This window comes from Phacochoerus africanus, chromosome 9, assembly GCF_016906955.1.
Source record: "Phacochoerus africanus isolate WHEZ1 chromosome 9, ROS_Pafr_v1, whole genome shotgun sequence".
NCBI classification, from domain to species: domain Eukaryota; kingdom Metazoa; phylum Chordata; class Mammalia; order Artiodactyla; family Suidae; genus Phacochoerus; species Phacochoerus africanus.
The window spans coordinates 1,731,902-1,751,225 of NC_062552.1; the positions used below are offsets into that span (position 1 = coordinate 1,731,902).

The window sequence follows — 19,324 nt, forward strand, 5'->3', positions numbered from 1 at the left end:
TATGTATGTATACCACATCTTCTTTGTCCAGTCCTCTACCCGGGCACGAAGGCTGCTTCTGTGTCTCGGCTGTTATGAACAATGCTGCAATGATCACAGGGAGCATATCTCTTTTTGAACTGTGTGGGGGTTTTTTTAGATACCCAGAGGTAGGACTGCTGAATTGTGTGGAGGCTCTCTCTTTCGTCTGGGGAGGAAGCTGATGTGTTTCCTAGTGAGCAGCAATGTCCAGCACCCTTTCATATGTCTGTTGGCCGTTGGCACCTCTTCTTTGGAAAAATGTCTATTCAGATCCGCTGCCCATTTTTTTGTCAAGTTGTTTGGGTTTTTTGGATGGTGAATTGTAATAATTTTGGATATTAGCCCTTTAAAGGCTATACTGTTTGCAAATATAATTTGTATAGCCTATTTAACGATATTTTTATGACATCTTTCAATCTGATAGCGGTATTCTTTAAAATTGAGTCGTTTTTCACCTTATCACTCACTTAGACATTATCTTGCCCTTCTGTCTATTATCAACACTCTTTTCAATCCAAAAACAGTTGCGGGTACTAGGACAGCAGGATCCCCCATAAGCAAAAAAATTTATGTTATACCCCTCCTACCTCATATCCTAGACATCAAAATGGATTTAACACCCTAAATACAAGAGCTCAAACTATAAAAGTCTTAGAAAAAACATAGCTATAAATCTAGGTGACTTTGGATAGGGCAATGGATTCTTAGCCACGACACCAAAAATATGAAAAACAAAAGAAAAACATGAACTTCATTGAAATTAAAAACTTCTGTGGATCAGAGGGCATTTTCAAGGAGGGGAAAATATAACCTAAAGAATGGGAGAGAATATTTACAAATCATGCATCTGATGAGAGTCCGGTATCCAGGATATAGAAAGACCTCTTGCAACGTGACAACAGAAAAACCAACAACCCAATGAAAAAATGAACAAAGGATTTAAGCAAACTTTTCTCCAAAGATGACCTATACAAATGGCCAGTTAGCACACGATCAGTCATTACGGCAATGCGAATCAAAACCACAATGAGGTATCACTTCCCCCACACGGGACAGATATATTTTTTTCTTTTTAGGGCTGCACTTGCAGCAGATGGAAGTTCCCAGGCTAGGGACTTAATTGGAGCTGCACCCGCTGGCCTACACCACAGCCACAGCAACGGGGGATCTGAGCCCACTGTACTCCACAGCTCACGGCAACGCCAGATCCTTAACCCACTGATTGAGGCCAGGGATTGAACCTGCATCTTCATGGATAATCGTCGGGTTTGTTATTGCTGAGCCACAAAAGGAACTCCTGGGGACAGCTATAATTTTTTTAACAACAACAAAAAAAGAAAATAGCAAGTATTGGCAAGGAGATGGAGAAACTGGAACCCTCACACAGCGCCAGTGGGAGCGTAAAAGGGACCAGCCACCATGGAAAGCAGTTTGGTGGTTCCTTCAAAAGTTAAACACAGAATTACACATGACCCACCCATTCCCCTCTAGGTATGTACCCAAAAGAATGAAAAACAAACATTCAGACAAATTCATGTACATGCATGTTCATAGCAGGATAATTCACAAAGAGCCAAATGACAGAAACAAACCTTCAGTGGAGGTCGATCAGTGGAGGGCTGGATAAACAAAACATGCTCTATTCAAACCATGGAATATTATTCAGTCATAAAAAAGGATGAACAGTTGACACTTGCTACAACGTGGATGAATATTGAACACGACATGCTTGGTGAAAGAAGCCAGATGCAAACGGTCTTATCTTATACGATTCAACTTACATGAAGTAACCTGAATAAGTAAATCCACAGAGATAGAAAGCAGACAGTGGTTGCCCAGGGGTTGGAGGGAGGAAGAGATGGGGAGTCACGGTTTAGCGGGTACCGGGTTTCGCTTTGGCTTGGTGAAAGTGTTTTTGGAACTAGACCAAGGTGGAGGTTGCACAACCACTGCTCACGTACCAAAGGCCACTGCACGGTTTGCTTCAAAACGATGTTCGCTATAATTTTACGTCATGTGGATTTCATCTCAATAAAAAATTCTAAAAAACAAACGCAAATCACTGACTTCTAATCCCTCTTTTTTTTTTTTTTAAGACAAAGAGTTCCTCTACAGTCAAACTGTCTCACCATGCACTGTAAGGGGCACAGGGACATGTAAAACACAGTCCCAAGCCCTGAGGACCGGAGGGTCCGGCTGGAGAACACGGATGATTGATGCGTAAAAAGCCAGCACTGCTCAGGCCCTCGCTCGGGGCGCAGGGAGAGAGGTCAAAGATGCACATCCGGCCACGCAGAGAAAGAACCTCTGCACAGGAAGATGACATTGGACGTGCACTTTAAGGGTCCAATGGAGTTTTTACCCTCAGAGCTAGAGGTGGAGAAAGACAGAAACTCGAAGAAAGGTGTGATCCGTACAGGAGGTCACGTGGTAAGGTCAAGGGCATCACCTAGTCCCACCTGGTTGTCCTAAGGCTGCCCCGTTCTGGCACGAGCCACCAGGTGTCAGAGGACTGCGCCTCCACTCCTTTGCGTCCCCAGTGCCGGACGCCGTGTCCGGAACATTCGTGGTGACCGATGAATGTCAAAAAAAGATAAAATTAAAATCTGCACTAAAGAAACATCCTAAAAAGCACAAGCAGCAGGACATGGACAAAACAGTAGCGACAGCTAGTGGCATCTATTTACTATCGCAAGAGGCTGAGGCACGGGTGTGACCAGAGTTGAGATGTCAGTGAGCGCGGACAAGGGGCAGCGAGGAAGTCTGGGGTCATGCGGGGACACGCTGCCCGCCGTCCTGTGGGATCCAGGCTGCGTCTTAAATGCCCCAGGGCATCCTTAGAGCCTGCAGGCCTGCGGTCTGGACTGAGGGGCGTGGATGAGTGGTCCGCCTGGGGAAGGCGCGTGGAGCGGGTGGGCGTCTGCCTGGCCACCCTCGGGGCTCGGTGGGGGGACTCGGGGCCGCAGAAGGGGAGAGGCTCCCGCGCGAGGCGGGTGCACCGCTCACGGGGAGGAAAACCTGCCACAGAAGAGGATGCTCTTGGCCTTGTTGTGCCTGATGAAGAAGAGGAAGGGGTGGTCGGCGCAGAACCTGGGCCCGGACTCCATGCAGCACTCCATCAGCACCAGGGCCGAGGCCGCCGCCGCCTCCGAGCCCTCCTCGTTCACCTCCACCACACTCTTGTGCACGAAGGTGGACAGGCTCAGGTCCCGCTCGGGGGCCATGGCCGAGAAGTCGGCCTTGCCCTGCTGGAAGGCGTCGACCACCCCCAAACGCCCGAGCAGCAACTCCAGGTCGTAACTCGCGTCCAGCTTAAACCTTGGGAGGAAAACTTCCACGTCCAGGCTCTGCATGCGTTCCGGCTTCGTCCAGGCCAGGAGTTTCTCAAAGGTGAGCTGTCTCTCCACCTGAAAGACCAGAATTCGCCTTTGGGGCTCCTACTTCTGCACACGCACCCCGACCCCTCCTCCTCCTGGGGAAGAACCAGGAACACTGCCACCGGCCAGACATGTCTACACACGCGGCTTCCTGCCCAGCAGAGGCAGCCTGGCCGCCCGGAGCCACTGGACCCCGACTGTCCCTCCCTCCCCCACAGCATCTGCCGACAGACGTGAGCCCCACGACTGTCACTGGCCCTGCTGACTGTGCCTTTTTTTAAAACTAGGATTACTTTTGAAGACAGCAAGGCATTGCCATGAAGAGAAGAGATGACAGGAGTTCCTGCTGTGGCTCAGGGGGCTAAGAATCTGACTGCAGCAGCTCAGATCGCCGTGGAGGTACAGGTTCGATTCCCCTCTGGGAGCAGCGGGTTAAAGGATCCAGTGCTGCTGTAGCTGTGGTGTAGATCACAGCTGCAGCTTGGATTCGGTCCCGGGCCCAGGAACTTTCTTGCGCCGTGGGTTCAGCCACGAAGAGGAAAAAGAAGGGGGGGGGAGGAGGAGGAGGGGCAGGAGGGGAAGAAGAAGAAGAGCCGGGAAGGAAAGAGCTCTCCAAACAGCCTCCCCAGAAGGGAAACCTCCCCAGAGCTTGGGCCCGGGTGCTTCCTGGAGAAGGAACATCCCAGGGAGAGCCCCGGGCTGCTGCTCAGCTCCCACAGGCCCCAAGGGACAGGGGAAGGTGGCCTGCCCATCAGTGCCCAGCTCTCGCCCTCGGAGTCTGTGCCAAAAGAGGCCAGGAGGCTGGGCAGTGCCAGCTCCGGACTTCTGGCTCTGCCTCCGTCCCCCCTCCCCCCACACCCCCGGGTTAGACCCAAGTGTAAGATTTTCCTGCTCTCTGAGCAGTTCGAATGGAGACGATGGTTCCCAGGTTTCCAAACACAGGGCTCATGACAACGATTGTGATAAGAACAGCGGGTCGTGGTTACACAGGCTCAGCTCGGTTCCCTGAATTCCCCCCGTTTATCCTCGCGATCCAGGCAGATGTCACCATTATCCCCAACGCAGACAAGAAAAGAGGCTGCGATGAGCCTCTGTCGCGGTCATGTGGGCGACAGTGGGAGAAGCAGGTCCTGCACAAGAGTTGGAGCCTGGGGGCCGCATCCTGGCCCGAGTGGACCTCAGCGTTCCCACCGCGTCTCAGCGGAAACGAACCCCACTAGTATCCATGAGGATGGGGGTTCAATCCTTGGCCTTGCTCAGTGGGTCAAGGATCTGGCGTTGCCGTGAGCTGTGGTGTAGGTCGGATCCTGCGTTGCTGTGGCTGCGGTGGAGACCGGCGGCTGCAGCCCCGGTTCAACCCCTGGCTGGGAACCTCCATGTGCCACACCTGTGGCCCTAAAAAGAAAAGAAAAGGTGGAGCCCCCCAAAGGCGGAGGGGGCTTGAGGTCCAGCCCACGGGGAGGGACAGGACGGTGTCCCTGGGGTCAGCGCACCTCGCTCAGAGCCACGTGGTCGTCGGGGAGCAGGACGACCATGCTCAGCTCCCGGTCCTCGTAGGGCAGCTCCAGGACCTGGGCCGGCACCTCCTCCACGCGCCCGAGTCTGAACGTTGCTTCCTGAAACATCATCTGCACCGGCCTCTGCTCCTTCTGACGGGTGAACAGGAAGAGGAGGAGCGGGTTATTAAGATAGGCGACACAAATTTCTAAAAGAGCCACGGCTCGTCCCAGAGCGTCTGTGGCACCTGCGACAGAAACAGCGTTCTCTCCCGAGGTAATATTTACACGCCGGCCACCAGCTCCTCCTCCGCCACCGCGAGGCAGCTGCTGCCGAAGAGGCTGCTGGCCTGGGAAAGGCCGTGTTTCATTCAGCAGAATAAATGGAATACCCTGCATCTTCCAGAAAGGGAAGTCTGATTTGCCGCAGTTAAAAAATAGGCCCAGTATAGTCAAATGAAGCTAAATAGAAAATTATTTCTATTTAATCAGAAAAAGGTTTTATGATAAAGTGCGATGGAGCTTGTAGTTTCAAAGCAATGGGATCGGGAAGGCAGACGGATGTGTCAGCTCAGAAAGCCGCCCGGCAGCACGCGTTTAAATCCCACTGTCTCAACTCCGACCCTAATTCCAGAAAATAACATTTTGGGAGTTCCCATCGTGGCACAGCGGAAACGAACCCGACTAGTATCCATGAGGGTACAGGTTCGATCCCTGGCCTCGCTCAGCGGGTTAAGGATCCCGCGTGGCTGTGGCTGTGGTGTAGGCTGGTGGCTACAGCTCTGATTCCACCCCTGGCCTGGGAACCGCCATATGCCTCGGGTTCAGCCCTAAACAAAAACAAACCAAAAAAAGTGAGGAAGTTATAAATACTGAATAACGATACATTAACGAGTCAAGTCTACATTTACTTTCATTTTTAAAAATTAAAGAAGTGCGTTTTCACATCCTTTCCCTCTGTCGCCCAACACACACTTCCCACTTCCTTAACATCTGTGGGAAATTTGGGGGGGCTTTTTTTTTTTGCTTTCTATCTGAGCAATTTGGGCTAAAAGAAAAGCTCAAATGTCCAGACCTGCCTGTACGACGAGCACATTCATATAGTCATGCAGCAATGACTGCAGGCGAAATCATCCAAGGCAGCCGGAGCAGTAATAACACACAAAAAAGTACAGGCAGCAAATATTTTTTATACCTTCAGCTTTTTTTCCTACTGAGTTTACATTTTCATTCAGAAATGGGTTGTTTCCCATTACTTTCAGCCAATCATTTCTGCTTTTACAAAGTTAAATTTTTCCATTCCAACTTCTTCATCAAACTAGTGGGTTTGTTAACGTTTCCATACCTGGTTTACCCTAAAAGGCATCTCCCTCGTGTACTTTTTGTCAAATTGCTGGTCCCACCTTCCTTTGAAGTAGACGGCGTTGACGAGAACCAGCCTGGTCTGCTCATCAATTGAGTTCCGTGGCAGCACCTCTGGAATTTTACCTTCAGGGAAAAGCAGAGAATATATGACATTGATCTTTATAAAAGCACGACGAAGTCAACACGATGAGGCTTACTGGCAGATCCCTGATTATCAGCCTGGAACCAGACATTCTATTCACGAGTTTGCCGGTTTGACTCATTAGGTTCAGAAATCACACACCACACACACACAGGTGGCTTTCACCATCTCTAGCTCTTTGGAATCTGTGGCGTCGGCGACACAAACAACTTCCCCATCAATCCAAGAAAACACCGCTCCAGGGTGTTGAACAAGACAAACAAGAAATGAGGGCTGGGCCAGAGGGGCCAAGGTTATCTCACGTGGTCAAAGGCCCCAAGCCATGAGCGGGACGAACACTCCACGACCGCACATGGGGACGTGGCAGAGGTGGCCACCATGAATGGCTCAGAGGGGAAACTGCCGGCAATGTGCACCATGAGGGCTTTGGAAGCTACCGGAAGCTCCATGGGAGCTTCTGGAAGCCTCTAGAAAAGACTTCATTATTTGATCCTCCAGACAAAACACCAGCCATTCTTGGAAAAGGTCAGATGGCAAGTGAAAGACACTCCTCTCCTGCCCTGGAGATGAAGTCGTACCTTTTCCACGAACCAAGAGCATCCCTGCTGATTGCTTTCTACTGCAGTAGCATCTAGGGCCTGGGGAAGGCACAGAAGACATGGCGAGGTGACTGCTACATCTCAGGAAAGACAACCTCTGTTCTTCACTGTCTCATTATGACAGGAACGGCCGCGTTCCTGGCGGTACTAAGTAGCTGGTGCAGAGGGGCCTGCCTGGGGCCAAGGTCACACCCTCAGTGACGGCAGGGGCCAAGACCCGAACGTGAACTCTCCTGAACAGCAATGAATGAGGCTCAACCCCCTAAAACTGGTGATTTCCACCTGCGGGATCCTCGCCTATCAAGTGTGGGGCTCATCGCATCGAGGCGAAGGTGCAAGACCAGACTTAGCGCTTAGCAACACGCAAGCCTAACGTGCAGAGCAAAGGCGGCGGTGAGGTCCACGCAGACTCCAGACGGAGGAGGCCCAAGGGTAGGGTCCGCCCCTCAGGCTCCTTCCTGCAGAGATGCTGGCTTCACCCCAAACATGACCCTTACAGGCCAGGTGAGAGCACCTTTCAGGGTAAGTTAGTAGACTGGAAATCAGGCCTATGAGCTGTTTTTTGTTTGTTTGTTTTGATGTTTGTATCAGTCTCTCTGGCCCTGGGCAGATAGCAAGATGAGGTCTCTGTTGCTGAAAATCCGAGCATCTGGTTAGAACCTCTTTGAGTCCATTAAGGTTCAGCTAGGCCACGCGGGCCAGTCACTGTGGCGCCGAGCATCAGATAGACGATGACGTCAGAGAGGCAGGGATGGGGGAGGGGGAAGGAGGAGGGGGAAGGAGGGGGAAGGAGGAGGGGGAGGCAGGGGGAAGGAGGAGGGGGAGACAGGGGAGGAGGAGGAGGCGGGGGGAAGAGGGGGAGGCGGGGGAGCAGAATAACTTGTAGTTCTGACCTTCTGTCTTTTTAGAGACCCAAGCGTTTATCTGCTTTCTGGATGCCTCGGCGGCGCTGGCGAAGGAGAGCTGCTCCAGCTCCGCGTCGTAGAACCGAAGACAGGATTCCTTGAAGGTCTTTGGAGAGGAGAGCGGGCAGTGAGGCTACAAGCCTAAGCGACGTCATGTCAACGAGTTTCCCCAAATCCTGAGCATTACATGCTTTATACTAAAAAGGTCAGACATCGCTTAGACGTGAGCCCCTCCGTTCTCGAGATGTTACCATATCAGCATTTATAAGTAGGTCCATGCTAAGCCACAAATACCCGGAAACAGGTAAGTGAATTTTAGAAGTAGCCAAATTTTAAGTGATTCAAGGCACAGTTACAGAATTATACGTTTTTAGAATAATGTCCATAAGCTTCGGTTCTCTAGGGGCTTTTCTCTCAGATTCTATAGCTTGATAATAACTTTCATTGTTCTGTTGATTCAACTTACAGAGAGAAATTCGCGAGACTTCTCCCCAAAGAGCTTGTTGGCCGTTCTGAGCAAGTACCGAGTGCTGGGTTTGTTCAGCTCGGCAAGAAGTGCCTGGAAATCCTGGTGAATGTCTTTCTCTGGGTTTAAAGAAAGCACCTGTTGAGATAAATAATTTTTCAATGATCAATATTGCTCTTCTGTCACGAAAAATTTGTGGGCAAATTTTTTTCTCAAGCACTTCACAACATTCTCCTTCAAAAGGACATTATTTTTAAGTGGATTTACCATATACTTGAGAAGTAACAGCTGTGGGGTCGCGGGGACGATGCACAGAGAAAGAGAGGGGGAGGGGGAGAGAAAGTGCCCACGCGGGTGAAAGAGTTGGCTTTTCTGCCTCAACAGATGTCTCTTGTTTGAAGATAAACAACAGGCAATGAAAAGGACGCAGTGCTTCAGAAGAGGAGCTGTTTTAAAATCCTGCATCCCAAAGGAAAGTGAAAGTGTGCCTTAAATGGAGGAAAACACGCCTCTAAAATGTGTCCCCCAGTCGCGGCTCGGATCTGGTGTTGCTGTGGCTCCAGCATGCGCCGGCAGCAACAGCTCTGATTGGACCCCTGGCCGGGGAACCTCCATAGCCCCCGGGTGCAGCCCTAAAAAGACAAAAGACCAAAAAAAAAAAAATTGTCCCCAAAAAGATGCAGTTAAAAGGCATTAAAAATTCAAGAAGAGGAGTTCCCGTCATGGCCCAGCGGAAATGAATCCAACTGGGAACCATGAGGTCACAGGTTCCATCCCTGGCCTCGCTCCGTGGGTTAAAATCCGGCCTTGCCGTGAGCTGTGGTGTAGGCCGTAGATGCGGCTGGGATCCCGTGTTGCTGTGGCTGTGGTGTAGGTGGGCAGCTGTAGCTCTGATTCGATGCCAAGACTGGGAACCTCCATAGGCTGTGCGCGCAGCCCCAAAAAGACAAAAAAAAAAATCGAGGAAAAATGGGCATCATACTGTCACAGCGGCAAAGACAGCGCTTTCAGTGGCTTCCAGCTCACGCAGATGCCAGGCGAAGCTGGCTCTTTCAAAGACCCGCCCTTGATGGCGCAGGGAGCAGGGTGGGTTTTAGCGCACTGAGCCTGCAGCATTGTCCCGCCGGCACAAGAGGGTGGGGGACGTGTCAGGTCACACCTGGTAAAGGAACCAACGCGGGGGCTCCCACAGGAAGCTCCTCTAAGGGTTCATCGGGAGCAAAGAACCCCCACCCCACACCCACCTAAAGCTTTGCCCCCTCAAACGGGAGCTGAGAAATGGTCACAGTGAGTCATCGCTACTGAAGTGGGTTCTCAAAGGACAAGAGAGTCATCCTGAAACAGAAAGGCACGCTGGCACAAAGGGGTGTGTGTGCAGGGTGGAAGCCCTGCCACCCCATCAGCTTTCTGAATCCTCTCGGGCACATGTCTCCTGCTGCTCCCCTGGGACAGGACAGACTCAGTCGGGGTCCCTGAATATTTGCTAAGCTAACTGGCGCCTGTGCAGTCTGTACATGTCACAGCACCTGCCTTTCACTCTCGCTGCTTATTTCTGGTTATCCCCTCACGGGGCCGGAAGGCCTGCGGGTCTGTCAATGACCCGAAATAGATATTATCCTACCCTGCCTACCCATGGGCCGTTATAACTACACAGTCTTCCTCTAAAAATGAGATCGATCTTAGCTGCTGAGATTTCCAACAATTTCTGTATCCTTTTCTAAATAATTTGCTAGGACAAAATTTTGAGTCGTATTCACTGGAGAAACTCTCCTCAAAAATAATCTCAGTGAGGGAGAGCCCCGCGAAGCCCTTCCCATCCGGTCTCGAGCCCCCGGAGACCGCACGCGGGGGCATCCACACGTCTTCCTTCAAGCAGCTCTGGAGAAGGACGGCTGGAGCCGGGGGACAGAACACGACAACAGAAAAAGGCAGTTCCCTCACCTGGGCCAGCTGGGCAGCGGTGTCTCCTTTTGCCCCCAGGAGAACCATGGCCAGGGCAGAGGAGATGCTCACAGGAGAATAAAACACGTTGTGTGACGGGTCATCTTGGCACAGTATCTTTAAAAGGCGGAGGGCGAAGGTGCCGTTTGCTTCAGAGAGCGCATCCATCACGCTGGCTCTGCAACCCGAGAGGGAAGAGAAAGGGCCCCTGAGTGAACCCTGAATGCTGTGGACCTAACACGGGGCAATTTTAGAATTGGACTTTTCTTTTTCATCTTAAAGCTCAGAAATATTTTACGGAGGAAGATCCATTTACTGTTGCTCCCCCCCCCCCCAAAAAAGAAGTCCCGTGTTAAGGTAACCAGCTGGATGCGCTACTGGCAGTAGGTCAAACCAACTTGAGAGCCATGGGAAAAGCCACAGAAATGCCCACAAGTGTATGTGCACAAGTGCTCTCAAGGGTCCGCACCCCCCCCCCACGCACACACACACACACCCCCCACAGCTCCTGGGAGCAGTGAAGTCCAATCCTTTCGCACCTTCCGGGGGGGATGGCGTCAGGGAGGAGGAGGGAAGGAAACCCCAGATGAAAACCCGGAGGCCTCATACCCCGGCGTCTATTCTCGAGGGTGTTTATGAAAAGCCCCGGGGGGGGGTTTTCACTTCTGCACCAGAGCACAGTCTCCCCTTTGCCAGCTGATGCTTGAAAAATGTCGGAGATGCCAAATTGTATCCGGAGAGGCTGGAATGGGCTGTAAAGTTGGACGTGAAGCCAGGACCCTCCACCAACATCGGGGCTGGCTCTGGGGATGGCCCTCCAGCAACACCTGCCAGTCCACCGACCAGCAAACCAAGCCTGCCCCTCCTGTTCTCCAGACCTCAGGTGACCTTCAGACACTGAAAACAGGACCAAGCCACTGTGCGCGGTTTCATTTTGTCTTCAGTTTTTGTGGCTCTGAAACATGGATTTGGAAGTGTGGCTCATTCCTCTCAGCCAAAGCCACCAGAGTGGACTGTGCATGAGACAGGGAAACCGGTGCCACGGGACAGGGGACAGAAAGGCCAGCGGGGAGCATAAGAGCTCTGTCACGGTGGAGGGACAATCCGCCCCAGCGGGGAGGCCGCCTCTGCACCTCTGCGAAGCTGGGAGGTCAGAGGCCTGCGTGCTGGTGGGCGGGGGGTGCTGGCGCGCACCTGAAACCCAATGGTCCCCGCCACCATCCCCAGCCCATATTTCCCCAGCAGTACTTGGAAATGAGGCCCTCGCTCACCGAGCTGCTGGCCTCAGGCCCTGAGCGCCCTCCCTGCCTCCTCCCAGGCCCCCTTTACCCCGCACACCCATCGCCAAGGCTTTGCCTTCTGCCCCTACTGGCTCTTGGACCTGTCTGCTTCTCTGGATCCTGTGCCTGGCCTGGACCACCCTCCCATCGCTTGAGAACCTCAGTACAGACCACTGACCCCTCCCCAGACACACTCGGGACAGAAGAAGGGGGCACATGACCCTCCGCCCTGGCTCTTGGTTCTCCCGCGGCCCTTAGGACGAGCGCAAAACGCACTTGGTTTAAATGGCTCACCCTCCGCCGGCGCCTCCCCCTGCTCCGGCGCTCGAAGCCTTCGGGAACACCCTATCCCCTCCCCGGCCCTTCGCCCGCCTGTGGCACTGACCCTTCCGCCGCCTCGCAGGCATCTCGGCCTCGGGCTCCCCACCTTGCGCGACTTGTATCCGCAGAGGCTGGAATGGGCTGTAAAGTTGGCCATGAAGCCAGGACCCTCCACCAACATCGGGGCTGGCTCTGGGGATGGCCCTCCAGCAACACCTACCAGTCCACCGACCAGCAAACCAAGCCTGCCCCTCCTGCCCCTCGTGAACCGGCCGGCCCCCCGCCCCGCGCCCAGCGGGAGGGACCCCAAGGCGCGCCCCGGCCCACCTGCCGCCGCAGCTCCGCCAAGCCCAGACGCAGATCCGGCCCCAGCAGGTCGTCCCGCTGCCGCCCCCCGAGCGCGACTTCCCGGCGCCGCGGCGGGCGGGGCGGGGCCTGAGGGATTCGGGGCGGGGCCTGGGGGATTCGGGGCGGGGCCGCGTCCCCAACCCCAGCCCGTGCCCCGCCCGGCTGGAACCGGCAGTCCCAGGACGCGGGGACAACGGGGACACAGGGGGGCTGGAGGCGCGCGCCTTCCGCCGCTGCAGGCCAGGTTCTGAAAGGGAAAGGGAGTCACAGCTACTGACAGCGCGCTGTCCTCTGGCGCACCCGCCAGGCGACTGCATGTCTAGTGAAGAAGGGAGGCCGGAGGCGCCTGCACAGGGGGCGAAGGGGCCCCGGACCCCCTCGGCTCTTCCACTTCCGGGAGGCAAATGAAGGTGGAGACAGACACCTGTTGCAGGTTAGGAAGGTCCTGTCTCCACTCCAAGGCCTCGTCTTCCGTCCCTGAAAGATGAGCCAAACAGAGGACTCCTCCCAGGTCCCACCGCCAAGTAGCGGTCCTGAGCCCCGCACGCCGAAGCCAGGCGTCCCAGCTCCCGGTGGCCGAGCCCGTTCCCACCGCTGTGTTGCGCTGCGATGCCCGCGGAAAAGCGACGTGGCGAGCAGACATGGGGTCGGGGGCTCAGGGCCCGGGGCTCAGGGGAGGGCAGGTGTCTGTGGTTCCGGATGTGTCAGGGACCTGCACTCCTGCCACCCTCTAGTGTCAACTTTGTCCCAGGCTGGTGACCAGGGGCGCCAGCAACTGGAAGCATGTTGACAGGATGTTGTCCCCAGTGACTTTCTGCAGAGCTGAGAGCTATTCCCAGAAGCCTTGTCCCCGGCAGACTTCTGTTTCAAACAAACCTGAATTAGAGCGTTTCCTGGGGGCCTGAACCAGGTGAGGTGAGTCAGGTGCAGAGGGCCCAAAATCGGAGGCAACACGCTTCGGTGCCAAATCCCGCACCTGGGCGACCCTGGAGACTAGAGCCGCCTCCTACGTTGCACCCTAGGATGCACAGCTACCACGGACCTAACTCCCCAGAGCATCCTTCTTCACATCCACCAGCAGTCATTCTCCATTCCTTCCTCCCAACTCCAGGCAACCACAAATCCATTATCTGTCTCTGCATGTTTGCCTATTGGGGATACTTCATACAGATGGAATCAGAGGACATAGTTTTTTTGGGGGGGTTAGGGCTGCACCCACAGCATACGGAGGGTCCCAGGCTAAGAGTCTAATCAGAGCCACAGCCACAGCAACTCGGGATCTGAGCCACATCTGTGACCTACACCACAGCTCATGGCAACACCAGATCCTTAACACATGGAGCGAGGCCAGGGATCAAACCTGCAACTTCATCGTTCCTAGTCAGATTTGTTTCTGCTGCGCCACGAGGGGAACTCCCAGACAATATGTTCTATAGCCTTTTGAGACTGTCTTCTCTCCCTTAGCATAAAGTGGGTTCACAGTGTTGAGCTAGTTTCAGGTGTACAGCAAAGCGAATCAGGTGTGCATCCACATATAAGTACTACACTGCTTTTTGTGGTTGAATAATATTCATACTAATATTGGTGTATGAGTCCATTTTACTCATTCATTCATCACTTGATAGGTATTTGGGCTATTTCCTTTTTTGTCTATTGTGAATATACCTGAACGACATGTACAAGTTTTTCTGGAGATACCTTTCATTTCTCTTGGGTCATACCTAGGAGTGGAATTGCTGAGCCCTATAGTACCTTTATATTTAACTTTCTCTGAGAGAGGAATGGCCAAACTCTTTTGCCAAAAGCAGCTGCCCAGTGTCACATCCCTACCAGCAACACATGTAGGTTTCCGTTCCGCCACAGGCATTTTTTACCTTTGAAAATGTGAGCCGCTCCAGTGGGTGTGAGGGCCACTCACCGTGGTGCTGAGCTGTGAGTCTCTGAGGACCGTGGATGGTGCGTCTTCTCCTGAGGGGCTGACTCTGTCTCCGCGAGGGACAGCGGGAGGGCCAGGGCACGCGGGGCTGTCTGTGTGGCCCCGAGCGGGGAGAGACACTTAGCTCAGGTGCTGATGACATGGCTTCTGTGTGGCTTCAGGGTTAACACGTCAGACTCTCTGGCTTTTTGAGGTGGGGGCCTGGACCTGGCATGTCTTGATGAGCCTGGTGGGGTGAGGTTGTGGGGGCAGAGAGCGTTGAGGGGACCAGGGGACAGATGAGCAGAGGGTTGGTCCCCAGGTCCCTGAGATGATCCAAGGATGCCCGCGAGCAGTGGGTGCAGCCTGGGAGGGCAGCCCCCTGGGTGTGCAGGGAGGATGGAACCGCTCCAGGGTGCCCGACGCGCTCCAGCAGGAGCCGCACCTTCTCAGCCGCACGCTTCACACCTCTGAGGCCTCTTTCTGGAGAAGGGAAAAGAACCCCACGGAGAAGCGCTGCTGCTTTTGCGTAACTGAGGGAGGCAGCCTGGAGTGGTCCGGGCTCCGCCTCCCTCGCTGGCCTGCGCTCGGCACTGGGAGCCAGCTTGGCTGCTTCCTTCATAGTGAACATTCCAGAAATGTCGGCCTTGACCTCCTCAAACTTCAGAGAAAAGATGCCAGGGCATGGCCTCTCCCGGCTTTAACCTGGGAAGGAAAACTTGAATGTCACTGCTTTGCCGGACTTGTTCAGGCTCCGAAGTTCTCCTCTCTAAGTGCTTTTTCCGCCTGAAAAAACAGAGTCAAATCTTAACATCCAGAGGACAACATCGAAGCCCCCCCCACAGGCCTAGCACCCCCTCCACCCCTCACCCCAGGCCCCAGAGCACTTAGGTGGTAAGTTCTTGTTCAAAACAATTCATAGAATTTTTTCTTTGTATAAACACACCAAGATGCTTCCCAAATTCTCAGGTTTTCTCTGTCCTATGGACACAAGAGCACAATAGCTATAAAACACCCCAGACAAGCAGAAGTTTTGAAAAGAACAATTTTCCTTAAACACATTTAAAATGTTTTTGAATTTCTGGGAGTTTGGGGTTAGTAGATGCATGTGGAGTGGATAAGCGGTGAGGTCCTGCTGTACAGCACAGGAGCCTAAACCCAATCGCTTTGATGGAACGTGAGGGAAGATAACATGAGAGAAAGAGTGTATTATACACATATCTGGGTACCTGGGTCACTTTGCTGTACAGCAGAAACGGACAGAACGTTGCAGATCAACTATCATGGAAAAAAAGGGTTTAAATGTTTCTCAGTTTATCATAACCAACTGCTGTGTCTATACGGGTGCAACACACATGACTGAGTCAGAGGGTGGTCTGACCTCATCACGGCTCAGGACTCTGACCGCGAAAGTCAGGAAGTCAGGGTCCCCTGAACAGGGGGGACTGGGTGCTTCCTTCCTGAGAGGGCTGGCAGCTCTCCCAGCCCTGTTTGCCTGCGCACACCAAGCAGCCACCTGCCCTGGAGCTGGCGGCTCACGGTCCGGGAGCCAGGCCTCATTCTAGGTGTCCGCAGGGGAGGAAGGCCCTTCTGCTTGCCTCTGCGCCTCTCTTGCCACCTGGAGTCCAGGTGAGTGCTTCTCCAGGTGACAATGCTGGGACACTAGCTCTCGGGTCAGCCTCTCCCAATTTTTCTCTCAGCAGCCGTGGCAGATCCCACACAGATTCCAGAAGGGAAGCATCTTCTGAGGCCAGGAGGGGAGGCCGGGAAGTTGGCAGCCCCACCTCAGCCTCCTGCACAGGCAGGACCTGGCTCCTGCCCTTGTCCTGCAGTGACGGGCCCTTCTTCGACGTCGGAAAATTGACGGAACACCGTAAACCAGCTATGACAGAGAACATAAAAATCATCAAAAAAAAAAAAAAAAGAATTCTCCATATGAAGGTGGTGTTTGTATTGTTCTTCCCTCTTCTCCCAATAAAAGACACGCCGGGAATGAGAAATCCTTTCCGCAACAGATTAAGAATTAAGATATCCTGAAATGTTATTCATTTTTCCCATCGACATCTTCCCCAGATTATTATTTTCCGAAAGCGGCATCGTATCTGAAAAGTAGTTCCCTACCTGATTGATTCTTAAGGGTCCTGCCAGAAAAAAGAAAAACAAGGCCTCAGAGAGGAAGCATTTTTTGGGGGGGTTTCCAACACTGTCCAGAGGCGGGAGGCCAAGTGCTTTGTGGAGTCCCTCTTTCATGAGCTGACAGGCCCGGGAGGAAGAACAGAATTGTGTTGCTGGCCTGCAGGTCACAGCACCAACCCCCGGAAACAGGCCCGTCCAAGGTCAGTGCCGCTTTCCCTCCCAAGTCCGCATCCGCTGAGGCTGACATTGCCTGTCAGCCTTGCCCGTGAGCCTGCTGTTTACAGGTATTACCAGCTTGCACCACAGCCCGCAAGCGCTCGACATGACGGCTGGTGGCCCACAAAGAGCAAAGTCCGAGTGTGACCCTATTCTGCAAAGGTTTCCAGGACGTTGAAGAAATCTCCCCCCTCGTAACCTGCTCCTCCATGAATATGCCTGCACACGCCGTGCTGCGTCCTGTCCTGAGGCGAGGCTCCTTAACTCAGCTCACACAGAGGTACTGCCCTCCCAGGTGCCCGGCACAGGGCGGGGCGCTTGGCATCAAGCCAAGGATGTGACCTCCGAGCTGAGGTGACTCACAGTCTGATGAGCGACACCGAAAGTGCTCAGAGGGACTTTCCGGACGAGATGAGAAATGGGTGGGGGCGGCCACACGCAAACACCCCGAGAATGTCCCCCTCAGGCCCTGAACTCCGGGTGGACGTTCTGAAGAACCTTCTGTCTGCCCGACCAGACGACAAGCCTCAGGACGGCCTAAGGCTGTGGCATCATTCTCGTGTCAGGGGCCTCAACCACCGCGTGTGAAACACATTCGGTAAATGACAAGGCCTGGCGGAGGCATGAACAGGCGACGTGACAAAGAATGGAAAGAAAAGACGGGCGCCATCGAGTGGCCGTAGAGGTCAGTCTATCCTTTGCAGAGTCTTGTGACTCTCAGGACCCTTGAGGCAACAGGAAGGAGAACATCAAAGAATACGGCATCTTGAAAACAAGACGGCTCAAGTACTGATACTGCTGATGGAACACCAGCAGCGCTGGCACTCTCAGGACTGGCGCCCGGGGGATTCTGGGGAGAGGCCACAGACGGCTTGACACACACAACAAATTAGGGCCTGGGAGGGCTCAAACATTTATGATTACTCTATGCGCTTAGGAATGCCTGTCCTAGCATATCTTGCTTCCAATCTGTTTGAAGTAAAATACCGACGTGTCCCCTACACATACGAGGAAGTAGAGAATAGTAAATAAAAACCATGAGTGGGCTCAGAGGGTGGCTGTTGCCTCTTGAAGGTGGTAGCCCCCCGATCCCCACTCTATTTCTCTGTCTCTCCCTTATTTCTGCGGCACTGCTGACGGCGGGGCCTGGTTGACCAGCAGGCCTCGTCAAAGGCCCTTCCTCGGGGGGGTGATTATGAAAAATTGTTACCGCTCAGCAGGGGGACAGAGAGGAGAAGGGTTTGGGTCTGGGTCCTCGGGTAACGTGGGACAGGGGGCCAGGGCGGCCCTCGGGGAGGCCTGGAGGGGGCGGGTCTCGGGGCATCCGGGGGAACCCAGTCAGGGAGGGAGCCTTGAAATCTAGCTTGAGTCCCTATCCAAACGCTAAAACCCAGAGACAAGTCCCCCGAGACTCCTTGGCTGTTGGTGCCTTCCTCTGCTCATCTCCGGCTCAAATATTTTAGCTTCTGTAGAAGAAAGGGGGCAGAAGCCAGAGGAGCCCAGGGACGGAGCGGATGGGTCCTGGTGTCCCCGCTCTTCTCCAACATTGAACGAAAACGCGCACGTTCAAAAATGAGCATCGACCAGCCCGAGGTTCCCGGAACCAGCAGTGCCTGTGCAGGAAGACCCAGTCAGCGGAGGGCCCCGACCTGCGCCACCCCCCCCCCCCCGCCCCCCGCCCAAGGTCAAGCCCAGAGCAGCTCTGCGTGGTGGGCCGTGATGACAGGATGCGTCGCAATCTCACGGAGGGGCTCTGGGCACAGCGGACTCACTGCTCAGGGGCCAGGGTCACTCCATCACTTTACTAATCTCGTAACAACACCACTTTGGGTGCTATGTGGCAAATATCGTCTTGACCTCAAGGATTGCCTTATTGAGGGGTTTTTCTGGAGGAAGGAATTTGATAGAAGCTACCCAGATTTAAAGCATCAGTTTCAAGAAGAGATTTTTGCTTAGAAAGACTGTTCTGTCGGTGTGCGGATTTAGAACCCAGAGGAAAGGCTCAGGCTGGACCTGGAGCGACGGTGAGAAGCAATGACAACGATCGGGAAGATATGTAAAACTCTGAACCCAGAAGAGGGGACAAATTTAAGAACTCTTCGTGGGGGGGGGGGACTGCCCAACAACAGGAGGCGAGATTGGGGAGGGGCTCCTTCTACACGGATCCGCGGGGAGGAGCAGGGGTGCAGGGGAGACTCTGGCTTGGGTTCAGGAGGATGGACACGGTGGGAGCCACAGCAGGGGGAGAGGTACCCGAAACAAAAAAGACGTGATTCAGAAGCCATGCTGAAACCCAGAGGCCTAGTTAGCGAAGCGCATCTCTAAGGGTTTAGGGCGTGGGGCGCGGCTCCTTTCCCTTCTGCAGGTCCTCATCTTTCATCCACGTGTGAGCCCTGCCCACCGACGGCAATCGCTTGCCTTTGCTCCGCGGTGTCGCTCGAGGTCCTAAGAAGGTCCTGAGCTTCGGGTTGGACAACGTCACCGAGAAGGGACTGGGGACCTTGGGGAACGTCTCCACCTTTGTTAACGGGAAATACCAGGCTCACGAATCCCCCAAAGAGCAGCGTCCATCCTGACAATTCATGGGTTCCTGCCCAAAGAGGGGGTTCACTGTCCGGCGCAGAGATTCTCAACAGCTGCGCTCTTGACCTGCGGGGCCGCCCTGGGCCCTGGAGGAAGTTCAGCAGCATCCTTAGTTCCTCCTGCAGTTATAACAACCCAAAACGTCACTCGAGATTGCCAGACGTCCTCCAGTGGCCCCCGGCTGAGGGAGGAAGGCAGGAGGACAGGAGGCAG

At 54.0% G+C, this 19,324-nt stretch overlaps 1 protein-coding gene across 4 annotated transcripts; it reads right to left on the reverse strand.

Annotated features, from left to right (window-relative positions):
• Positions 1-1,552: 1,552 nt before the first annotated feature.
• Positions 1,553-14,519, reverse strand: SERPINB9 (serpin family B member 9). Of its 4 annotated transcripts, none has more exons than XM_047796046.1 (7): positions 14,180-14,519; positions 10,313-10,490; positions 8,372-8,509; positions 7,894-8,011; positions 6,240-6,382; positions 4,892-5,047; positions 1,553-3,428 (listed from the first exon to the last, which is right to left on the reverse strand). In XM_047796046.1, exons 2-7 carry the CDS (start codon positions 10,478-10,480, stop codon positions 3,024-3,026), a joined length of 1,128 nt encoding a protein of 375 aa, XP_047652002.1. In that variant the 5' UTR covers positions 10,481-10,490; positions 14,180-14,519; the 3' UTR covers positions 1,553-3,023. The 4 variants fall into 4 exon arrangements, with proteins under 4 accessions (XP_047652002.1, XP_047652001.1, XP_047652004.1 ...); XM_047796045.1 differs by lacking the exon at positions 14,180-14,519 and adding an exon at positions 12,241-12,347; XM_047796048.1 differs by lacking the exon at positions 14,180-14,519 and adding an exon at positions 11,978-12,087.
• Positions 14,520-19,324: the final 4,805 nt, after the last annotated feature.